The 19556-nt window shown below is 42.4% G+C and overlaps 1 protein-coding gene across 4 annotated transcripts in view; it reads left to right on the top strand.

Moving 5' to 3' along the window:
• UBE4A (ubiquitination factor E4A) overlaps positions 1-13817 on the top strand; it is a gene marked incomplete at both ends in the record, with an annotated part of 39781 nt that extends 25964 nt beyond the window's left edge. For 3 of the 4 annotated variants that reach the window (XM_080708787.1, XM_080708786.1, XM_080708785.1), the window contains 7 exons: positions 338-438; positions 531-644; positions 3371-3545; positions 5287-5467; positions 5902-6049; positions 8226-8383; positions 13691-13817. In XM_080708787.1, the coding sequence (XP_080564913.1) occupies positions 338-438; positions 531-644; positions 3371-3545; positions 5287-5467; positions 5902-6049; positions 8226-8383; positions 13691-13817 (1004 nt within the window). The remainder of the gene's footprint in view (positions 1-337; positions 439-530; positions 645-3370; positions 3546-5286; positions 5468-5901; positions 6050-8225; positions 8384-13690) is intronic. The other variant, XM_080708788.1, reaches the window with a different exon arrangement.
• Between the last annotated feature and the right edge of the window lie 5739 nt (positions 13818-19556).

The following is a 19556-nucleotide window of genomic DNA, read 5'->3' as shown; positions in this document are numbered from 1 at the left end:
AGCCCAAAGGTAGAAAGCCTCTGGATTCCCTTTCCAGCGCCACAAAAAAAAAAAAAAAAATTCCAGTATTTGGGAGGCTGAGACAGGAAGATCACAGGTTCAAGGCAAGCCTCAGCTATTTAGTGAGGCTCTCTGCAACTTAGTGAAACCCTGTTTCAAAGCAAAGAATAAAAAATAGGGCTGGGGGTGTAACTCGGAGGTAGAATGCCCCTAGGTTTAATCCCCAGTATTGCAAAAAAAAAAAAAAAAAAAAGAAAATGACTCTAGATAGACGTGAGCTCCTGCTTGTTCTCTTAAAGATCTCCTTGATTTATTTCTCATTCTCGATTTCTTCCAGGTGACCCCCATCAATTTGAGCAAAAGTTTAATTACCGCCGTCCCATGTATCCCATCCTGAGATACATGTGGGGGACAGATACCTATCGAGAGAGCATTAAGGTGAGAGACTGGTCAAACCAGGTGCACTTAGGGTAAATCCTGGAGTTGTGATTTGGTACTGAAATGGTTTTCTCTTGGGTTATGATTTATAGAATTTGGCTGACTATGCTTCTGAGAACTTAGAAGCCATGAGCCCTCCACTTTTCCTCCGCTTTCTTAACCTGCTAATGAACGATGCCATTTTTCTTTTGGATGAAGCCATACAGGTAAAGGAAAGAGAAAATTTACTACTCCTATGTCATCAAATCAACATCAATGCATACTTTTGACTTTTTAATCATAATAGAGCAACCCTTATGCCTTAGCACAAGTCTTGAACATGAAAATTTTATGAGCTGTAATGTGTTCCATGCTTGCAGTTAGAGAGCTTTCTAGGCCATTATTCCATTTCAGACAAGATTAGCGTCATTAGAGCCTCATAGGCTAGGATGGGCATTTTGGCAGAGTTAACAGGTAATGTGGTGAGGCCAAACTAAGGCTCACTGCAGTACGCATCAGACCAATGCTATAGAAAAATCAGAGGGTCTTGGCTTTGCTTATAGAATTTCAACTGTTCTCCATTCCAACGTATCAGGAACAGTCATTCATTTAGATGATGATTTTTTTTAAAAAAAATATGGTATTAGAAGGCTGGGCGTGGTGGCACATGCTTATAATCCCAGCATTTGGGAGGCGAAGACAGGAGGATCATGGTTCGCGGACAGCCTCAGCTACTTAGTGAGGCCTCATGTAACTCAGTAAGACCCTGTCTCAAAAATAAAGAATAAAGCCAGGCGTAGTGGCAGACACTTGTAATCCCAGCATTTGAGAGGCTGACACCGGAGGATCATGGTTCACAGATAGCCTCAGCTACTTAGTGAGGCCCTGTTTCAAAATAAGGTATAAAAAATAGGGCAGGGAGTGTAGCTCAGAGGTCGAATGCCCCTGGGTTCCATCCCCAGACCTGCAAAAAAAAAAAAAAGTAAATAAATATAGTATTAGGGATTGAACTGAGGGGCACTCTACTTCTGAGCTACATCCCAAGCCCTTTTTATTTCTTATTTTGAAACATGATCTTGCTAAACAACCATCCACTGTCTTCAAACCTGTGACCCTCCTGACTCAGCCCTCCAAATACTTGGATTACAGGTGTGTGTCACCATGCCCAGCTTAGACACTGATTTTCAACTTTCTGTCCTTAAATTCTGATTTGTGCATCACTACTTAAAAAGTCTATGGAGTAGTTTTGAAGTACTGGGGATTAAACTCAGGTCCTTGAGCTTGCTGAAACGGTGCTCTGCCTCTGAACTACAGCTCTGGGTTATTTTTTCATAAAAAGATTCGAAATCCAAGCCAGGTATGGTGGCGCACGCCTGTCATCCCAGTCAGTACTTGGGAGGCGGTGACAGAAAGATCACAGGTTTGAGGAAACCCTCAGCAACTTAGTAAGACTCTCAGCAACCTAGCAAGACCTTGTTTCAAACAAAAATAAAAGGAGCAGGGAGTGTGGCTCGAAGTTAGAATGCTTCTGGTTTGATCCCTCAGTAGCATACACACACACACAAAGATTCCAAATCATCATTACTCCTCATCTATCCCCTGCTTTTTACCTCCTAAATCCTTAGCTATAATGTAAAACATGGGTTTCACAATGTATGTAATACAGCTGGGTGTCTCTCAGCTCCTACAGCACATCATTAACCATCCCTTGTGGAGCTGCTTATTGCTCTCATAAAAACCCTGTCATGAATGTAAGCTAGGATGATGGCCCAATGGGAGATGAAGCAGGTCAGTCCTGGGGTTAGCCTGTTGAACAGTCACGAGCTCCTCTTACTGGTTAGTAACCCCTTGCATAACTTAGGTTTGGTTTGTGAGAAAGGTTCTCTGCTCTTTTGGTAATCCCACACTTTTAAGATTTAAGAAAAACAGACCATTTTAAGCAAGAGTGCTAGACACAGAGTGAAGCGGGTGGCACTCCATGAGATTATTGCAATGTAACCTACTGTTTGCTGCCACGGGAAGGATGATGAGAGACATTTACAGTTCTCTTTCCATAATTCATTCATTCTCTCTCTCCCCCCCACCTCTCTTTTGTGGTACTAGAAATTGAACCCAGAGGCATTCTACCTTTGAGCTACACCCCCAGCCCTATTTTATTTAAGTATGTATTTATTTATCTGTTTACTTTGCAGTACTGGGGGTTGAACCCAGGAGAATTCTACCTCCAAGCTCCACTCTCAACTCTATTTTTTTTTTTTATTTTGAAACAGGGTCTTGCTAGGTTGCTAAGAGTCTCACTACTTGATGGGACTGTCCTCAAACCTGCAATCCTCTTCTCTCATTCTCTCAAGTACTAGAATTACAAGCATGCACCACCAAGCTCAACTTTTTTGTTTTTTCCCAGCACTGAGGATGGAACCCATTGTTCCACCTCTGAGCTACACCAGCCCTATTTTTTTTATTCTTTATTTTATTCTTTATTTTAAAACAAGGTCTCACGGAGTTGCAAAGGGCCTAAGTAGCTAAGGCTGGCCGCAAACCCAGATCTTCCTGTCTCAGCCTCCCAAATGCTATTACAAGCATGTGCCACCATGCTCAGCTTATTTTTTTATTTATTTTGAAACAGGGTCTCACTAAGTTTCAGAGGGCCTCACTAAGTAGCTGAGGCTGTCCGCGAACCGCGATCCTCCTTTCTCAGCCTCCCAAATGTTGGGATTACAAGTGTGCGCCACCACGCATGAACTTTTTTTATTTTGAAACAGGGTCTCACTAAATTGTGGATGATTTGCTGAGTTGCAGAGGGCCCCCTTCAAACGTGATTCTCCTGTCTCAGCCTCCTAAGTACTGAAATTACAAGTATACACACTGCCCAGCTAAATAAAACTTCTTAAAGTGTCCTGTTCCTTCATCTGCACTTCTGTTCACCTGTGTATTCCACCTCTGGTTTCTGTAGTATTTGAGCAAGATAAAGATTCAGCAGATCGAAAAGGACCAAGGTGAATGGGATAGTCTGACTCCAGAAGCCCGCCGGGAGAAGGAGGCTGGCCTGCAGATGTTTGGACAGCTGGCACGTTTCCATAACATCATGTCCAATGAAACGATTGGTACTCTGGCCTTCCTAACATCAGGTAAGGAAGGGAAGCCCTGCTTTGCCCAAAAATGTAGCTTCACTTAAGGAAGATCTGCTTCACTTAGGGAATCAGTCCTACCAAAACAAGAACACACATTCTGGTGGCACTATCTTCCACAGCCAAGAGAGAAGTCACTAGAAAAGCTTCAGCCAGTCACGGTGGCACAAGTCTGTGATTGAGGCAGGAGCATCACAAGTAAGAAATAAAAAGGAGCCAGGTGTAGTAGCATATGCCTGTAATCCTAGTACTTGGGAGGTTGAAACAGTAGGATCACAGGTTCAAGGCCACCTTGGCAACTTAGCAAGTCCCTTAGCAACGTAGTGAACCCCTCTTTGAGACCCCCTTTCAAAACAAAAATAAAATAAGCCGGGCATGGTGGCTCATGCTTGTAATCCCCCAGTACTTAGGAAGCTGAGACAGGAAGATCTCAGGTTTGCAGCTAGCCTCAGCACATAGGAAGATCTCATCAACATAATGAGACACTATTTCAAAATAAAGAATAAGCCAGTCATGGTGGCCCATGCTTGTAATCCCAGCATTCGGGAAGCTGAGACAGGAAGGATCAAAGTTTGTGGACAGCCTCAGCTACTATTTAGTAAGGCCCTTTGCAACTCAGTGAGATCTTGTTTCAAATATAAAGAATAGAGCCAGGTGTGGTGGCGCACGCTTGTAGTCCCAGTGCTTGGGAGGCTGAGACAGGAGGATCGCACATGTTCGAAGCCAGCCTTGGCTACTTAGGCTTTCGGCAACTTAGTGAGACCCTGTTTCCAAATAAAGTATAAAATAGGTCTGGAAGTGTAACCCAGAGGTAGAAAAGCCTCTGGATTCCACCCCCAGTACCAATAAAAATAAAAATATATATAAAGAATTAAAAAATAGGGCTAGAGGTATAGCTCAGAGGAAGAATACCCCTGGGTTCCATCCCCAGTACTGCAAAAAATTAAAATTAAAAATAGGGCTATAGGTGTAGCTTGGAGGTAGAATGCCTCAGTTCAATCTCCAGTACAAAAATAATAAAAAATAAAAATAAAATGGGAGCTGGGCATGGTAGTGCATACCTTTAATCCCAATACTTGGGAGGCTGAGATAGGAGGATCAAAGGTTTAAGAACAGCCTCAGCAATGTAATAAGATTCTTGGCAACCTAGCAAGACCTTGTTTCAAAACAAGACATAAAATTATACTGGGGGGTGTGGCTCAGAGATAGAATGCCCCTGGGTTTAATCCCAATTCCACAAAACCAAACATAAGGGGTGTAGCTCAGAAATAGTACTGCAAAAAAAAAGGTGGGGTGGGGGGGGGCTGCTGGGCGTGGTGGCACACACTTGTAGTCCCAGCATTTGGAAGGCTGAGACAGGAGAATTGCAGTTCATGGCCAGCCTCAGCTACTTAGGCCCTCCATAACTTAGACCCTGTTTCAAAATAAAGAATAAAAAATAGGGCAGGGAGTGTGGCTCGGAGGTTGAATACCCCTAGATTCCATCCCCAGACCCGCAAAAAAAAAAAATTCTATAAATCACTATTATTCTATAGAACTTAATGTGATGGTGAAATGTTAAGTTTTATCTCTACGTGGTCATTTTTATTTTTTCATTTTTGCTCATGTATATTTTCTGCAATGAAACTGTATTACATATGTAATTTTAAAAAAATAGTAGTCAGAAGTCTCCAAGTAAACTAGACATAAATAGAAGATCTCTGGATGGATTGAGATTTCAGAGACATTGGCTTTCTTCCAGAGATCAGATCACTCTTCGTTCACCCCTTCCTGGCTGAGCGCATCATCTCCATGCTGAACTACTTCCTGCAGCACCTGGTGGGCCCCAAGATGGGCGCATTAAAAGTCAAGGACTTCAGCGAATTTGACTTCAAGCCCCAGCAGCTTGTATCAGATATCTGCACTATCTACTTAAATCTTGGGTATCTGAGATTATACCTGGGCAAGCCGGGGGTGGGGGGATGCTCACCTTTTGATAGTAGAATTGTAGTTGGCTGTTTGTGTGGGTATAGAGAAGAAATGGCTGTTTCTGATTGCTTGTTGAAAAAAAGCCTCTGTAGTTTTACATAAGGAAACTTTGATTTGTGGGACATTGTTCAGGATTTGCAAGATTCTGCCTTGAACTGTACAAAGATAAGGTTTTTTACTGGTTATTCTTTTGTTTGGGAAAATTGTATTATTCTATAGCACTGGGATACTTTTCATGGACATCCTATCCAGAAAATTAGAAGTCTTTCTAGATCAAAAGAACATCCATGGCTTATAAATGATGCCATTTATTGGTCCACAGCCCATCTTTTATCTTCCCATTAACCTACTCTCTGATGCTCAGTTTTTTCTAATGCTGACCTTCTAGGGATGAGGAGAATTTCTGTGCCACTGTGCCCAAGGATGGACGTTCCTATTCCCCAACTCTCTTTGCACAGACCGTCCGAGTCCTGAAGAAAATAAATAAGCCTGGGAATATGATTGTGGCGTTCAGCAACTTGGCAGAGAGAATCAAGGTAAGAGGAGAATTTGTTTTCTCATATTGAGTAAAAATCACATTACCAGGTATAGTGGTAAACACCTGTAAGCTCAGCTACTTGGGAGACTGAGGCAGGAATACTACAAGTTGCAAGCCATCCTGGACAACATAGCAAGACCCTGCCTAAAAATGAAATGAAAAGGGCTAGGAATGTGACTCAGTGGTAAAGCCCTTGCTTAGCTTGTACCAGGCCCCAGGTTCAACCCTCAGCACCACAAAAAAAAAGACACTGATTATAAAAATCTGTATCAGCTTAGTTGTGCTATTTCTTGCCCTGTTTCTGGGAGAAAAGGAGTATTGCATTGAGAAACTAGAAACGGGTGATTCTTCCTGATCTATCAAAAACTGGAACTTCCATCTTATTATTAAATACTGCTCTTTTAAACATGAAAGCAAGAACAGAAATTAAAGACATTTCTACTAGAAGAAAAGAATGTACACATTCACAATTGATGAAAACTTTATGCCTAGAGTTACCAACAGATTTGAAAATCTGTTGATGCAAAACTATTTTAGAAAGAAATTAAAAATTCACAGTTTTCAGCCACAAATTTTTATTCATTTCCTCTGTTCTCTACATTTGTAATTGCTAGATAGTTCACATTGAAATCAACATTCCTGCCGGGTGTGGTGGCGCATGCTTGTAATCCCCGCGCTTGGGAGGCAGAGACAGGAGGATCGCGCAGGTTCGAAGCCAGCAGCGCTGGCTGAAGAGACCCTGTTTCCAAATAAAAAATATAAAAATAGGTCTGGGAGTGTAACCCTGTAACCCGGAGGTAGAAGGGTTTCCAGGAACTCCAGTACCACCAAAAAAAAAAAAAAAAAAAAAAAAGAAAGAAATCAGCATTCCTTTTTAAGGATTCCAAAACTGTATTGTATTCAGCTAATCCCTATGGTTGGTATATGAGGCTCAATCCCCAGTACTAAAACAGGGGGGGAAAAAATCTAAAAGTAGCCAGGCATGGTGGCGCACGCTTGTAATCCCTGCACTTGGGAGATGGAGACAAGAGGATTGCATAGGTTCAAAGCCAGCCCCATTGGCTAAAGAGACGCTGTTTCCAAATAAAAAATATAAAAATAGGTCTGGGAGCGTAGCCCAGAGGTAGAAGGGTTCCATCCCAGTACCACCAAAAAAAAAAAAAAAAATCTAATAGTAAACAAAAGTGTGTGTGTGTGTGTGTGTGTGTGTTTGTGTTTGTATCTTACTGGGGATTGAACCCAGGGGCATTCTACCTCTGAGCTACATCCCCAGGCCCATTTTATTTTTATTTAGAAACAGGGTCGTGCTAGGTTGATGAGAGTCTCACTACTTGCTGAGACTGTCCTCGAACCTACGTCCTCCTCTCAGTCTCTCAAGTACTAGGATTACAGGTGGGTGTTAAACGATTCTTATTGATACCAGCTTTCCCCTCACTCTTTCCTTTTTATTGAGTTGGGCTTCATTCTTGGCCTATACCTTAACCAGATGGATCTCTAAGAGTCTAGAGTTATCCAGGAACCAAATGTTAAAGGCATTTTTAGCCAAGCGTGGTGGCACATGTCTGTAGCCCCAGTATCTGGGAAGCTAAAACAGGAGGCTTGCAGGTTCAAAGCTAGCCTCAGCAACTTAATGAAGTTTTCAGGAACCAAATGAGACACTGTTTCCAAATAAAATGGGGCTGGGATGTAGTTTGGAGGTAGATACCTCTGAGTTCAATCCCCGGTGCCAAAAAAAGAAAAGAAAAGAAAAAGAAAGAAAGAGCCATTTTTTATTTCCTGTACCTATTTATATACCCCAAACCAGAAACTGCTTTTCATACACAGACTGCCTAATGGCTCTGTGACTGTGCAGATCATCACCCTCCTGTCTCATCCCCTTCTGAGTTATGGCGTTTACAACAGAACTGCTGCAGGAAGATGTTCTGAGTGCCGTGCTGCTGCTCCTGCTAACACTGAAACCTGTTTCCAGTCATGACTGTAGCACTTGAACTAACTTGAAGTTCAGCCAAATTTGCTCCTAAAAGATCTAGCTTGCCTGTTCTTGGGAAAAAAAAAAAAGCCATGATTTGGCACTATCACCATCAAGGGTTTTTAATGACCAGTATTAATGTGTAGCCATTTCTGAATTCAGCTGTACTGTGAATCCACTGTAACTGCTGGGGCTGTGTTCTCAGTCTCTTGCAGATCTCCAGCAACAGGAAGAGGAGACCTATGCCGATGCCTGTGACGAGTTCCTTGATCCTATCATGAGCACGCTGATGTCTGACCCTGTAGTGCTGCCCTCTTCCAGAGTCACTGTGGATAGGTCTACCATTGCCAGGCATTTGCTCAGGTATGCCAGCTCCAGAAGCAACCTCAGGAGCACAGACAATTAGATTTAGTTTGCCATCACCCTCCTCTCCCAAAGATCTAATATAATACCTAGGAGGTGCCTCACATTGTCTATTTTTTGATGTGACATTTTGATAACAATTAAGAATTTAAATATTTAAGGATAGGGTGGCAAACCCAGTACTTTGGAGGCTGAGACAGGAGGATTATAGATTTAAGGCCACCCTCAACAACTTAAGAGAGACCCTCTTTCAAAATAAAAAGTAAGCCAGGCATGGTGGCACACACTTGAAATCCCAGTCCTTGGGAGGCTGAGACAGGAGGATCATAAGCTTGTGGACAACCTCAGGAACTTAAGGAGGCCTTCTGCAACTCATTGATGCCATATTACAAATTAAAGAATAAAATAGGGCTAGGGGTGTAGTTCAGAGTTAGAATACCCTTGGGTTCCATCCCCAATACCACCAAAAAATAAATAAAATAAAAAGTAAGCCAGGCATGGTGGCACATGTTTGTAATCCCCATGGACAGCCTCAGCTACATAGTGAGACCAATTCAAAATAAAAGAATAAGCCGGGCGTGGTGGCACACGCTTATAATCCCCGCGCTTGGGAGGCTGAGAGAGGAGGATCACACAGGTTCAAAGCCAGCCTGAGCTATTTAGTGAGGCTCTCAGCAACTTAGTGAGACCCTGTTTCCAAATAAAATATTAAAAAAAATAGGTCTGGGAGTATAGCCTGGAGGTAGAAAGCCTCTGGGTTCCACCCCCAGTACCACCAAAACATAAAAAAAAAAATAAAAGAATAAGCCAAGTGTGGTGGCACATGCTTCTACTCCCAGCATTTTGGAGGCTGAGACAAGAGGATCACGGTTCATGGACAGCCTCGGCTACTTAGTGAGACCCTATGCAACTCAGTGAGACCCTGTTTCAAAAGGAACAATAAAATGGGCTGGGAGTGTAACTTGAAGGTAGAATGCCTCTGGGTTCCGTCCCCAGTACCGCGCAAAAAAAAAAAAAAAGAAAGAATAAAAAATAGGGCTGACGGTGTAGCTTGGAGGTAAAATGCTCCTGGGTTCCATCCCCAGTACTGCAAAATAAATAAAAATAAAATAAAAAGTAAAAAAGTGTAGCTTAGAGGTATAACTTGGAGGTAGAATGCCCCTGGGTTTAATACCCTATACCAAAAATTTCTGACTTTTAACTTTACCCCTTCTTTTCTTTTTTTTTTTTTTTTTTTTTTTTTTTTTTTTTGAAACAGGGTCTCACTAAGTTGCTGAGAGCCTCACCAAGTAGCTGAGGCTGGCTTAGCTGAGGCTAGCTTCGAATCTGTGCGATCCTCCTGTCTCAGCCTCCCAAGCGCGGGGATTACAAGCGTGCACCATCACGCCCAGCTTACCCCTTCTTTTCTTGAGAAAGTAATTTTATGCTGGGCATGTTGTTGTACTCTTGTAATCCTAGTACTTTGGGGGCTTAGATAGGAGATCACAGGTTCACAACCAGCCTTAGCTACTTAGTGAGACCTTCCACAACTTAATGAAACCCTATTTGAAAATAAAGAGTAAAAAATAGGACTGGGGGTGTAGCTCAGAAGTAGAATGCCCCTGGGTTCAACCCCTAGTACCACACACACACACACAAAAAGAATTTTTTAACTGGGCACACACCTGTAACCTTTCTGAGATAGAGAATCACAGGAAGATCACAGAGGAGACGAGAGGATCACAGGTTTGAGGACAGCATCAGCAATTTAAAAAGACCTTGTTTCTAAATAAAAATAAAATAGGAAGCCGGCCGTGGTGGTGCACGCTTGTAATCCCAGCATTTGGGAGGCTGAGACAGGAGGATCACAGTTTATGGACAACCTCAGCGATTTAGTGAGGCCCTTTGCAACTCAGTGAGATCCTGTTTCAAAATACAGAATAAAAATTAGGGTTGGGGTGTAGCTCAGAGGTAGAATGCCCCTGGGTTCCATCCCCAGTACCGCAAAAAAATAATAATAAAATAAGTAAATAATAAAATAGGGCTGGAGGTAGCTCAGAGATAGAATATCCCTCAGTTCCATCCCCAGAACCAAAAAATAAATAAGTAAATAAGTTTAGAAAATTTATCAACATGTTACAAAATATGTCAGTATGAAGTATATGTTTACCTAAAGTTGTCCTAATTTTATTTCAGTGGTAAAAGACCAAGCTTTTTTGTTGTTGTTCAGTTCAGATTTTACACTGTATGAGTGAACTCCTCCTGTTGTTCCCTTTGGATTCAGTGTGGAGACTGAATTCTTCTCAGACTTTCTGCTGTATGGACAGTCTGCCTCTGATATCTACAGAAAAGACAGGAAGGAAGTAATCAGTGAGGCTTTATTTGCTACCCTAAAAAGCCCCTTCACTTTTTTTTTTCTTTTGGAGACAGGGTCTTGCCATTCTGCCCAGGCTAGCCTCAAACGCCTGGGCCCAAGCAGAAGTTCAGTCCTGCCTTAGCCACACTCTACCACTCAGCTTGCCCATTATCTTTTTTTTTTAAGTGAAGCATTAGATAGAAATGAATAATGAAAGACTATTCCTATCTTAAAATTATATAAGTTGAATCAAATTTAAGGACTTTTGGTTGGTGGTGGTTGTGCTGGGGATTGAACTCAGGGGCATTCTACCTCTGAGCTACACCCCCAGCCCTAGTTTTTTTTATTCTTTAATTTGAAATAGGGTCTCACTGAGTTGCCAGAGGGCCTCACTAAGTAACTGAGGCTGCCTTTGAACCTGCGCAATCCTCCTGTCTCAGCCTCCCAAATGCTGGGATTATAAGCATGCGCCACCACGCCCGGCTTAAGGACATTTTTAAGTATTGAAGTAATAGGCAGGCATATGGTAGCACATTTTTGTAATCCCAACTCCTGGGGAAGCAGAGGCGGGAGGATCACAAGTTCAAGGCCAGCCTGGACAACCTTAGGAAGACCCTATCTCAAATTTTTTTTTTTTTTTTTTGTGGTACTGGGGTTCCTGGAAGTCCTTTTCCCTCTGGGCTACACTCCCAGACCTATTTTATATCTTTTTATTTGGAAACAGGATCTCTTAAGCCAGCAAGGCTGGCTCTGAACCAGCGCACCAGCGCGATCCTCCTGTCTCCGCCTCCCAAGTGCAGGGATTACAAGCATGCGCCACTATGCCTGGCCCCATCTCAAATTTTAAAAAAAATTTTTTTTTAGGTGAGGGTGGTGGTGCACACCTGTAATCCCAGTACTTGGGAGGCTGATACAGGAAGACAATCTCATCAATTTAGCAAGACTCTCTCGCAACCTAGTGAGATCCTGTTTCAAAACAAACATTTTAAAAAGGGGCTGGGGGTATGACTTGGAGTTAGAATGCCTCTGGGTTTAATCCCCAGCAGCATACACATACCAAAGAAAATTTTAAGGGCTGAGGATATAGCTCAGAGGTAGAATGCTCCTGACTTCAATCCCCAGCAGCACTAAAAAAAAAAAAAAAAAGAAAAGAAACCAGGCGTGGTGGTATATGCTTGTAATCCCAGTATTTGAGAGGCTAAGATGGGAGGATTGTAGGTTCAAGGCCAGCCTCAGCAATTTATTGAGGCCCTCCACAACTTAGCAAAGACTCTGTTTTAAAATTTAAAAATAAAATAATATAGGGCTAGGGGTGTAGCTCAGAGGTAGAACTCCTCTGGGATCAATCCCTAGTACCACATACATACACACACATGCACACACAATAACAATAATAAAGTGTCAAATATATCATGAATCTTCTGTTTTAGTTTAGTTTTTGTGGTTTTAGAGCCATAAATTTAATCCAGGACCTCATGTGTGTTAAGCAAGTACTCCACCACTGAGCTACATCCCTAGCCCTGAATCTTCTTATCTGACAGAAAACCATAATTGCATAAATTGAATGCCAGTTACAAGGCATTTAACATTTTATACTGTTTCAAGCATCAAACTACAAATAGTGCCGGGCGTGGTGGCGCACGCTTGTAATCCCCGCCTTGGGAGGCGGAGACAGGAGGATCGCGCAGGTTCAAAGCCAGCCTCGCTGGCTTAAGAGACCCTGTTTCCAAATTTAAAAATATAAAATAGGTCTGGGAGTGGAGCCCGGAGGTAGAAGGGCTTCCAGGAACCCCAGTACCACCAAAAACCAAAACAAAACTGCAAATAGCTGGGCAGTCTGTGGCCTCGGTTACTTGGGAGGCTAAGGCAGGAGAATGGCTTGAGCCCAGCCTAAGCTATAATGAGACCACATCTCCAAAGGACAAAAAAACTACGAACAGTTCTTCATACTGACATAAATATATGGGGTCTCTGGATATAGAAATGTAAGAGCTGATGACAAAATGATGGCAGTATTTTGGTTGGTTTTTCCTTTTCATTTTTGTGTGTGGTACTGGCTTTTTTGTACTGCGATTTCTACCTCTGAGCTACACTCCCAGCCCTATTTTTTATTTTGAAACAGGGTCTCACAAAGTTGCAGAGGGCCTCACAAGTTTTTGAGGCTGGCCACGAACCTGTGAACCTCCTGTCTCAGCCTCCCAAGTACTGAGGTTACAAGCGTGGGCCACCACACCTGGCATTATAGTAGGTTTTGTTTGTTTGTTTGTTTACTTTTGCAGTACTGGGGATGGAACCCAGGGGCATTCTACCTTCAGGCTACACCCTCAGCCCTTTTTTTTTTTTTTTTTTTTTTCTTTTTCTTTTTTGCGGTACTGGGGATGGACCCAGGGGCATTCTACCTCCGAGCTAGACCTCCTGTCCAATTTTTTTATTCTTTATTTTGAAACAGGGGTCTCACTGGGTTGCAGAGGGCCTCACTAAGTAGCTGAGGCTGTCCGTGAACCACGATCCTCCTGTCTCAGTCTCCAAAATGCTGGGATTACAAGGGTATGCCACCATGCCCGGCTCCTATTTTTTATCCTTTATTTTGAAACAGGGTCTCACTGAGATGCAAAAGACCTCACTAAGTAGCTGAGGCTGGCTACGAACCATGATCCTGTCTCAGCCTCCCAAATACTGGAATTACCAACCTGTGCCACCACACCCAGCTGAATGAAGGCAGTTTTAAAACCACTGGAATCAGATATCTCAACAGTGGTGTTGAGGGTGATGTTTGCTACAAGGCAGAGAGAGAGTAGTTGAAAAACCTCCTTGGATCATTCTTTTTCTCATCTTATTCTAACTCCAAGTCAGTATTTGACTCCAAGATTCAATGTACCCTGGCTTCAGTCAAAGTCAGAATGTTCTATTTTTGGCTTGGGTTGTTAGAATTTATATAAATAACCCATTTCATTTTGTCTCTTTTGTCCCAGTGACCAAACCGATCCCTTTAACCGCAGCCCCCTCACCATGGACCAGATCAGGCCAAACACTGAACTAAAAGAAAAAATCCAGCGGTGGCTTGCAGAGAGGAAACAACAGAAGGAGCAGTTGGAATAAATACTGTGAACTAAACAAACCAAAACCAACCCAAAGTGCAGATAAACAGTTGGTTTCTCTCTTTTTGGTTCTGTTCCTTCCCTTTTTCTCGCTCGCTCTCTCTCTCTCTCTCTCTCTCTCTCTCTCTCTTTCCCTCAGTTTACTAAATTAGAGAACTGCTCTTGCTCATGTTCTGGTAATTAAGAGTTCTAATAACTCATCAATACTCCCCTGGTTTGCAGAAAATTATGCTTCTAACATCACCAAATTTAGAAATCACAAATTTTTAGCCTCTGCTGTCACACAGTGGAGTGACAGTTGGATATCATCAGAAAATCCTTTGACCCTGCTTGTTTACTGATCCTCCTGACCTGGACTTAAGCCCTTGTCCTTCTTACCCTCTGTAATGTGACAGAGTAACTTTTCACATAAAAGCAGTTGCATTGATGTTGTATAGACTTTTCAATCAAATGATAGGTGAGATTTTTTTTAAGGAATTGTAGGCAACTTTTGTTGGTAGCTCTTAATTTTGTTCTTGAGAAAACAAAAAGATATTATCAAAGATGATATATAACTCAAAAGATATCTCAAACACTCTCTCATAGGGTTGTCACCATTTAAAATTTAGCCTTTTGTAGCCTTTTTATGAGGATTAGTGACTGGGCAAACTTGTATTTTTGACACTTCAGTCAGAAAAATTCTGGGTTGAGGGAATTAGTAGAAAGTTGCTGGGCCCTTTTTTCTCTTATGAAAACCTGTTATTATAAGAACTAGGCATAAGAACTAGGCTTGAAGAGTTAGGCAGCAAATATTGTAACCGTGAAAAATGTCATTTAAGACACTAATATCAACAGTAGATCTCAGTGTATATGTATGTAACATACACACAAACCATGTGATTTTTTTTATATTGGCATAGTGTAAACTGAGTACCACTGTATAGTGTCTCTTCCACAATAAGACGTATGCAGTGTATGCTCATTGTTACTCACATTTATTCTAGAGATAAAATTCTGAGACTATAAAATGTACATAGTGTTTCTTGGGGCTTGTGACATGACCTCTAAGAGCTGCTTCTAACATAGCCTTGGCGTTAACAAAGCAGGAATTTGAGCAAAACCTGGCCCACAAGCCATTCGAAATATCCTCATAACCATGAGTAGTTAGTAACCCTGAGTAGTTAGTAATTGGACATATCCCACTTTTACAAGTCAAGCCTGAACTCCCTATTTAACTGTGTAGCTTAACATGCTGAGTGAGGCACATTCCCCTGCGGGTTGTCTCTGTCAGTATTCACGTAAGCCCAGAGGTGTTGTAAGATACAAGAAGAGTGATGTGATTTAGAAACAGGGATCTTGCTTCCTTTAGAGGACATTATTGTTAATCACAGCCTTTTTCAAATAAGAGTGGTTCTATGATAGTCCAACACAAGTTGCTATAAATGGTCTTTGGTGTGTTTTTGGTGTCAGAGAAGGCCTCCTCCCATCTTGGATATAGAATAAATGTTGCTTATTGCTGTACTTATAAATGAAAAAGGAAGTCTGGGACCTTTTGCAAGTAACAGGAAGTAAAAGTAACTCATTGTGCTCCCTGGGCCTTTAAGGTATTAATTGACAGGATATATTTTCTTAAAATGAGCTTCATTTCATATTTTTTCTCCTTTCCCTCTCTGAGAATGAACTGTATAAGAGAAGCTTCTACCTACTTGCACTTATCTTCCAAACCCAATCTAGTAGGAGGTTTTCATCTTAAAAAGCAAGGAGGAAGCACCCAAGTTTTACAGACTATTGGAGGAAAATGGACACAAACCTCAGAAGGCAGCTACTCCAGAAGCCTAGCCAACCTCTGCTGCCTCTAGTGTCTACGTTGCACTTCTGTACTTAGCCTTCAGAGTGTAAACCTGTTCTGGCAAGCTTTTTCTTTTTCTTTCTTTTTTCTTAAATCTCTTTTCCTGAGACTTTATGAGTGGCTGTAGCACTATTAACGCTGCTGAATATCTTCAAACTCATCACAAAGCAAGTGTGTAGCTTACGGCCACTATCGGTAAGGAAGCCTAGTGTCCTCTGTGCCTTCTTTCTGTGAAGTAATTTAGGACATTCAAGAAAAGGAAACTTTTACGAAATCATCATCTTGCTACAACATGATGCATATATGCGTTTGGAAGCATAAGGAGGTGTTCTGCCTGAACTGAGCAGCAGTTCTAAATCTCTTAAGAATAGACTAGCTTTATGTGTTGGCTTTGCTGGAGTATGATAGGGAAATGAAGACTCTTAATCAACTTTGGTATTGCTCATAACTTACTAAGAAGCAAATTGGAAACTTATTTAAGTAGGTTTTTAAAGTATAGTTTTTAATGGGTATGTGGAAGCTGAAGGACACAGCAGAGGTGTTTAATGGTGCAGGTGAAGGCACCAGGTGCTGTTTGGATCACACTCTACAAAAGCCTCATTTCTTTATTTGATGCTGGTTGCTAAGCAGCCATCGCACAGAGCCTAAGTCTACTGGATGCCTTTAGGAGCCAGAGGCTGATGCTGCACTTCTCTCATGCAAGGAAAGAAGGTACATGCATTAACTGCTCAACGCGAAGAAATGAAGATCAAACAACACAAAGGATGACTAAAATAAAACTTGATCAACAACTGTATTTTGAAACATCCCAGGAAGGTTACTTCTTGTCATACTTGCCTGGGAGTGTTTGTTCAAAACTTGTATTTAATAAATGAGCACCTACTTACAACCTTTGTATTTATTTAATTATTTATTTATTTGGTGGTACTGGAGACTGAACCCAGAGGCATTCTACCTCCAAGCTATACCCCCAACCCTATTTAGATTGTAGAGGGCAAACTTCCAAATACTGAGATTACAAGATTCTGCCACCCTGCCTTGGCTCTTTGTTGCCTTGTTTGTTTGTTTGTTAGTACCCAGGGGCATTTTACCTCCAAACTACACCCCCAGCCTTTTTTTTTTTTTTTTTTTTTTTTGTGGTACTGGGATTGGAACCCAGGAGCTTTCTACCTCCAGGCTACACTCCCAGACCTATTTTCTATTTTATTTGGAAACAGTCTCACTAAGTTGCTAAGAGCCTCACTAAGTAACTGAGGCTGGCTTTGAACCTTCGTGATCCTCCTGTCTCAGCCCCCCAAGTGCTGGGATTACAAGCGTGCACCACCACACCCGGCTTGCCCTATTTCTTATTTTGAAACGGTATCACGGAGTTGCAAAGGACCTCACTAAGTAGGAGCTGAGGCTCTCCACTAACCGAACCACAATCTTCCTGTCTCAGCCTCCCAAATGCTGGGATTACAAGCGTGTGCCACCACGCCAGCTTCTTTGTTGTCGTTTACTACAGGTTTTTTGTTTGTTTGTTTTGGTGGTACTGGGGGTGGAACCCAGGGACCTTCTATGTCTGAGATATATCCCCAGACCTATCTTATTTTTTTAATTTGCAAACAGGTCTGACTAAATTGCTGAGGCTGGTTTTGAACCTGTGATCTTCCTGTCTTAGCCTTCCAAGTACTAGGATTATAGGCAAGCGCCACCATGCCTAGCTTTTATTACAGTATTAAAAAGCTAATGGCAGTAGGGCGTGGTGGTGCACGCTTGTAATCCCAGCCTTTGGGGGGGCTGAGACGAGGACCGTGGGTTGAGAGCAGCCTCAGTAGAGGCCCTTTGCAACTGAGACCCTGTTTCAAAATAAAGAATAAAAAATAGGACTGGGGGTGTAGCTCAGAGGTAGAATGCTCCTGGGTTCCATCCCCAGTACCAAAAAAAAAAAAAAAAAATTTAAAGCTAATGGCATGGTGCATGCTTGAAATCCCAGCATTCAGGAGGCTGAGACCTGAGGATTGTGGTTCGCGGACAGCCTCAGCTATTTAGGCCCTCCGCAACTTAGTGAGACCCAGTTTCAAATTAAAAAAAAAAAAAAAAAAAAAAAGAGCTAGTGGCATAGCAGGCGTGGTGGTGCGTGCTCAGAGGTAGAATGCCCCCAGGTTCAATCCCTAGTATCACAAAAAAGGAAGGATAGTGGTGGTTTCAGATATACCTCTAAAAACACAGACAACTAATTGTGTGTGTGTGTGTGTGTGTGTGTGTGTGTGTGTGTGTGTGTGTTGGTTACTGGGGATTGAAACCAGGGGCATTCTTCCTCTGAGCTACACTCCATACCCTTTTTGTTTTGAAGCAGAGTCTCGCTAAATTGCTGAATTTCCTCCAAACTGTGATCCTGTCTCTGCCTCCCAAGTACTGGGATTACAGGTGTGCAACACCACACCCTGCTTGGCTTCCACCTATTTTATAGGTAGGTAGCCTCAAATTTGTGTGATCTATCTGACCTGACCTGCCTCACCAGGCCTCTGGAGGGGACCCTGGGGTTATCCTCAGAAGATGAGTCTCAGGCTCTATGTTTTCCTAATCGACTCCCTTTGGCTTCACTCCCTTTGGCTTCACTGGGGCCAACACCCCAGGTTTTTATTTCAGTTATTCTCTACCATTTTCCTTGTTTCTATAACCCTAACATACAAGACCCCAAACTAAATTAATCTGGCCATTTCCCTCTGCTCCAATATCCAAACTACAGATAACACTGTAATTGTTGGGAGAAAAAGAACACAATCCTTATTGAGGAACCACCCACTTGTGGTCTCTACCACTGCCCATCAACCCTCTGTGTGTCAGCTTCTGCCATTCCAAACTAACCTTTCCTTTTCTCATTTTTTTTTTCTTACCCTCACATTTGTCCTCAGACATTTGTCACATTTGCCTTCTGCTTTGCTGGGAAGACAGTCTTCAGAGTTTCCACTTTAAAACTTTTCTCCCACCATCCCATCTGTGGAAAAGGCCCACCATTCTCAGGCTAATTCCCCCACCTCCTTTCTGGCCTCAGGAGTCCTGTCAATTACCCTCCTGTAGCTTCATTTCTCCCTTGAGTCCTACATTCCCATTTGGTTTTCTGATGTGTATTCCCTTACGGCCACATTCTTTCACCCATTCTGTTTGGCTTCTGGCCTCAATTTTTGTAAGTGATAGTTAATGTCAAAGATTTTCAGCCAAGCGTGGTGGAGCAAGCTTGTAATCCCAGCATTTGGGAGGCAGAGACAGAAGGATTGCAGTTCACAGATGGCCTCAGCTACTTAGTGAGGCCCTTTGCAACTCAGTGAGACCCTGTTTCAAAATAAAGAATAAAAAATAGGGCTGTCTGTGTAGCTCAGAGGTAGAATGCTCTTGGGTTCCATCCCCAGTACCAGAGGGGGGGGGGATTTCCATGCTGCTAAATTAACTTTCTTATCCTCAATTTGACTTCTCTGCAGCAGTATGACAGTGAACCCCTTCCTCCCTCGTTGAAACACTCTTAGTTCTTCCATACCACTTCCAATTCTTCTTCTACCCCTCTAACCACCTCACCAGTCAGTTTTACTTCTGTTCATGTTCCCCAGTAATTACATTATTTGTAATTCTGTTCTCATCAAATACCACTTCCTTATACATTTCCAGTCAAACTCAACCACAAAGTTTCAGCTACCCTTTGTAGTGTCCACTCAAGGATCTCTAGGGGGCTCTGCCTAAGTCACAGCTTCACCAGACACCTCAGGCTCCCCTCTGCATTCACACTGCTACATCTTCAGATCCTAACTCTGCCGCTCCTATTAAGTTGCTATTTAGCAATCTCCCTCAATGAGAACGATACCTAACACACAGGCTTTTGTTAAATGCCCAAACGCCTGGCATACTGGAAGGAAGCCCTCAGTGGATTCCAGTCTA

The sequence above is a fragment of the Muscardinus avellanarius genome, assembly GCF_963383645.1.
Source record: "Muscardinus avellanarius genome assembly, chromosome: 1".
Lineage (NCBI taxonomy): Eukaryota > Metazoa > Chordata > Mammalia > Rodentia > Gliridae > Muscardinus > Muscardinus avellanarius.
Note: the sequence above shows the minus strand (reverse complement) of the source record. Positions and strands in the feature narration are given on the sequence as shown.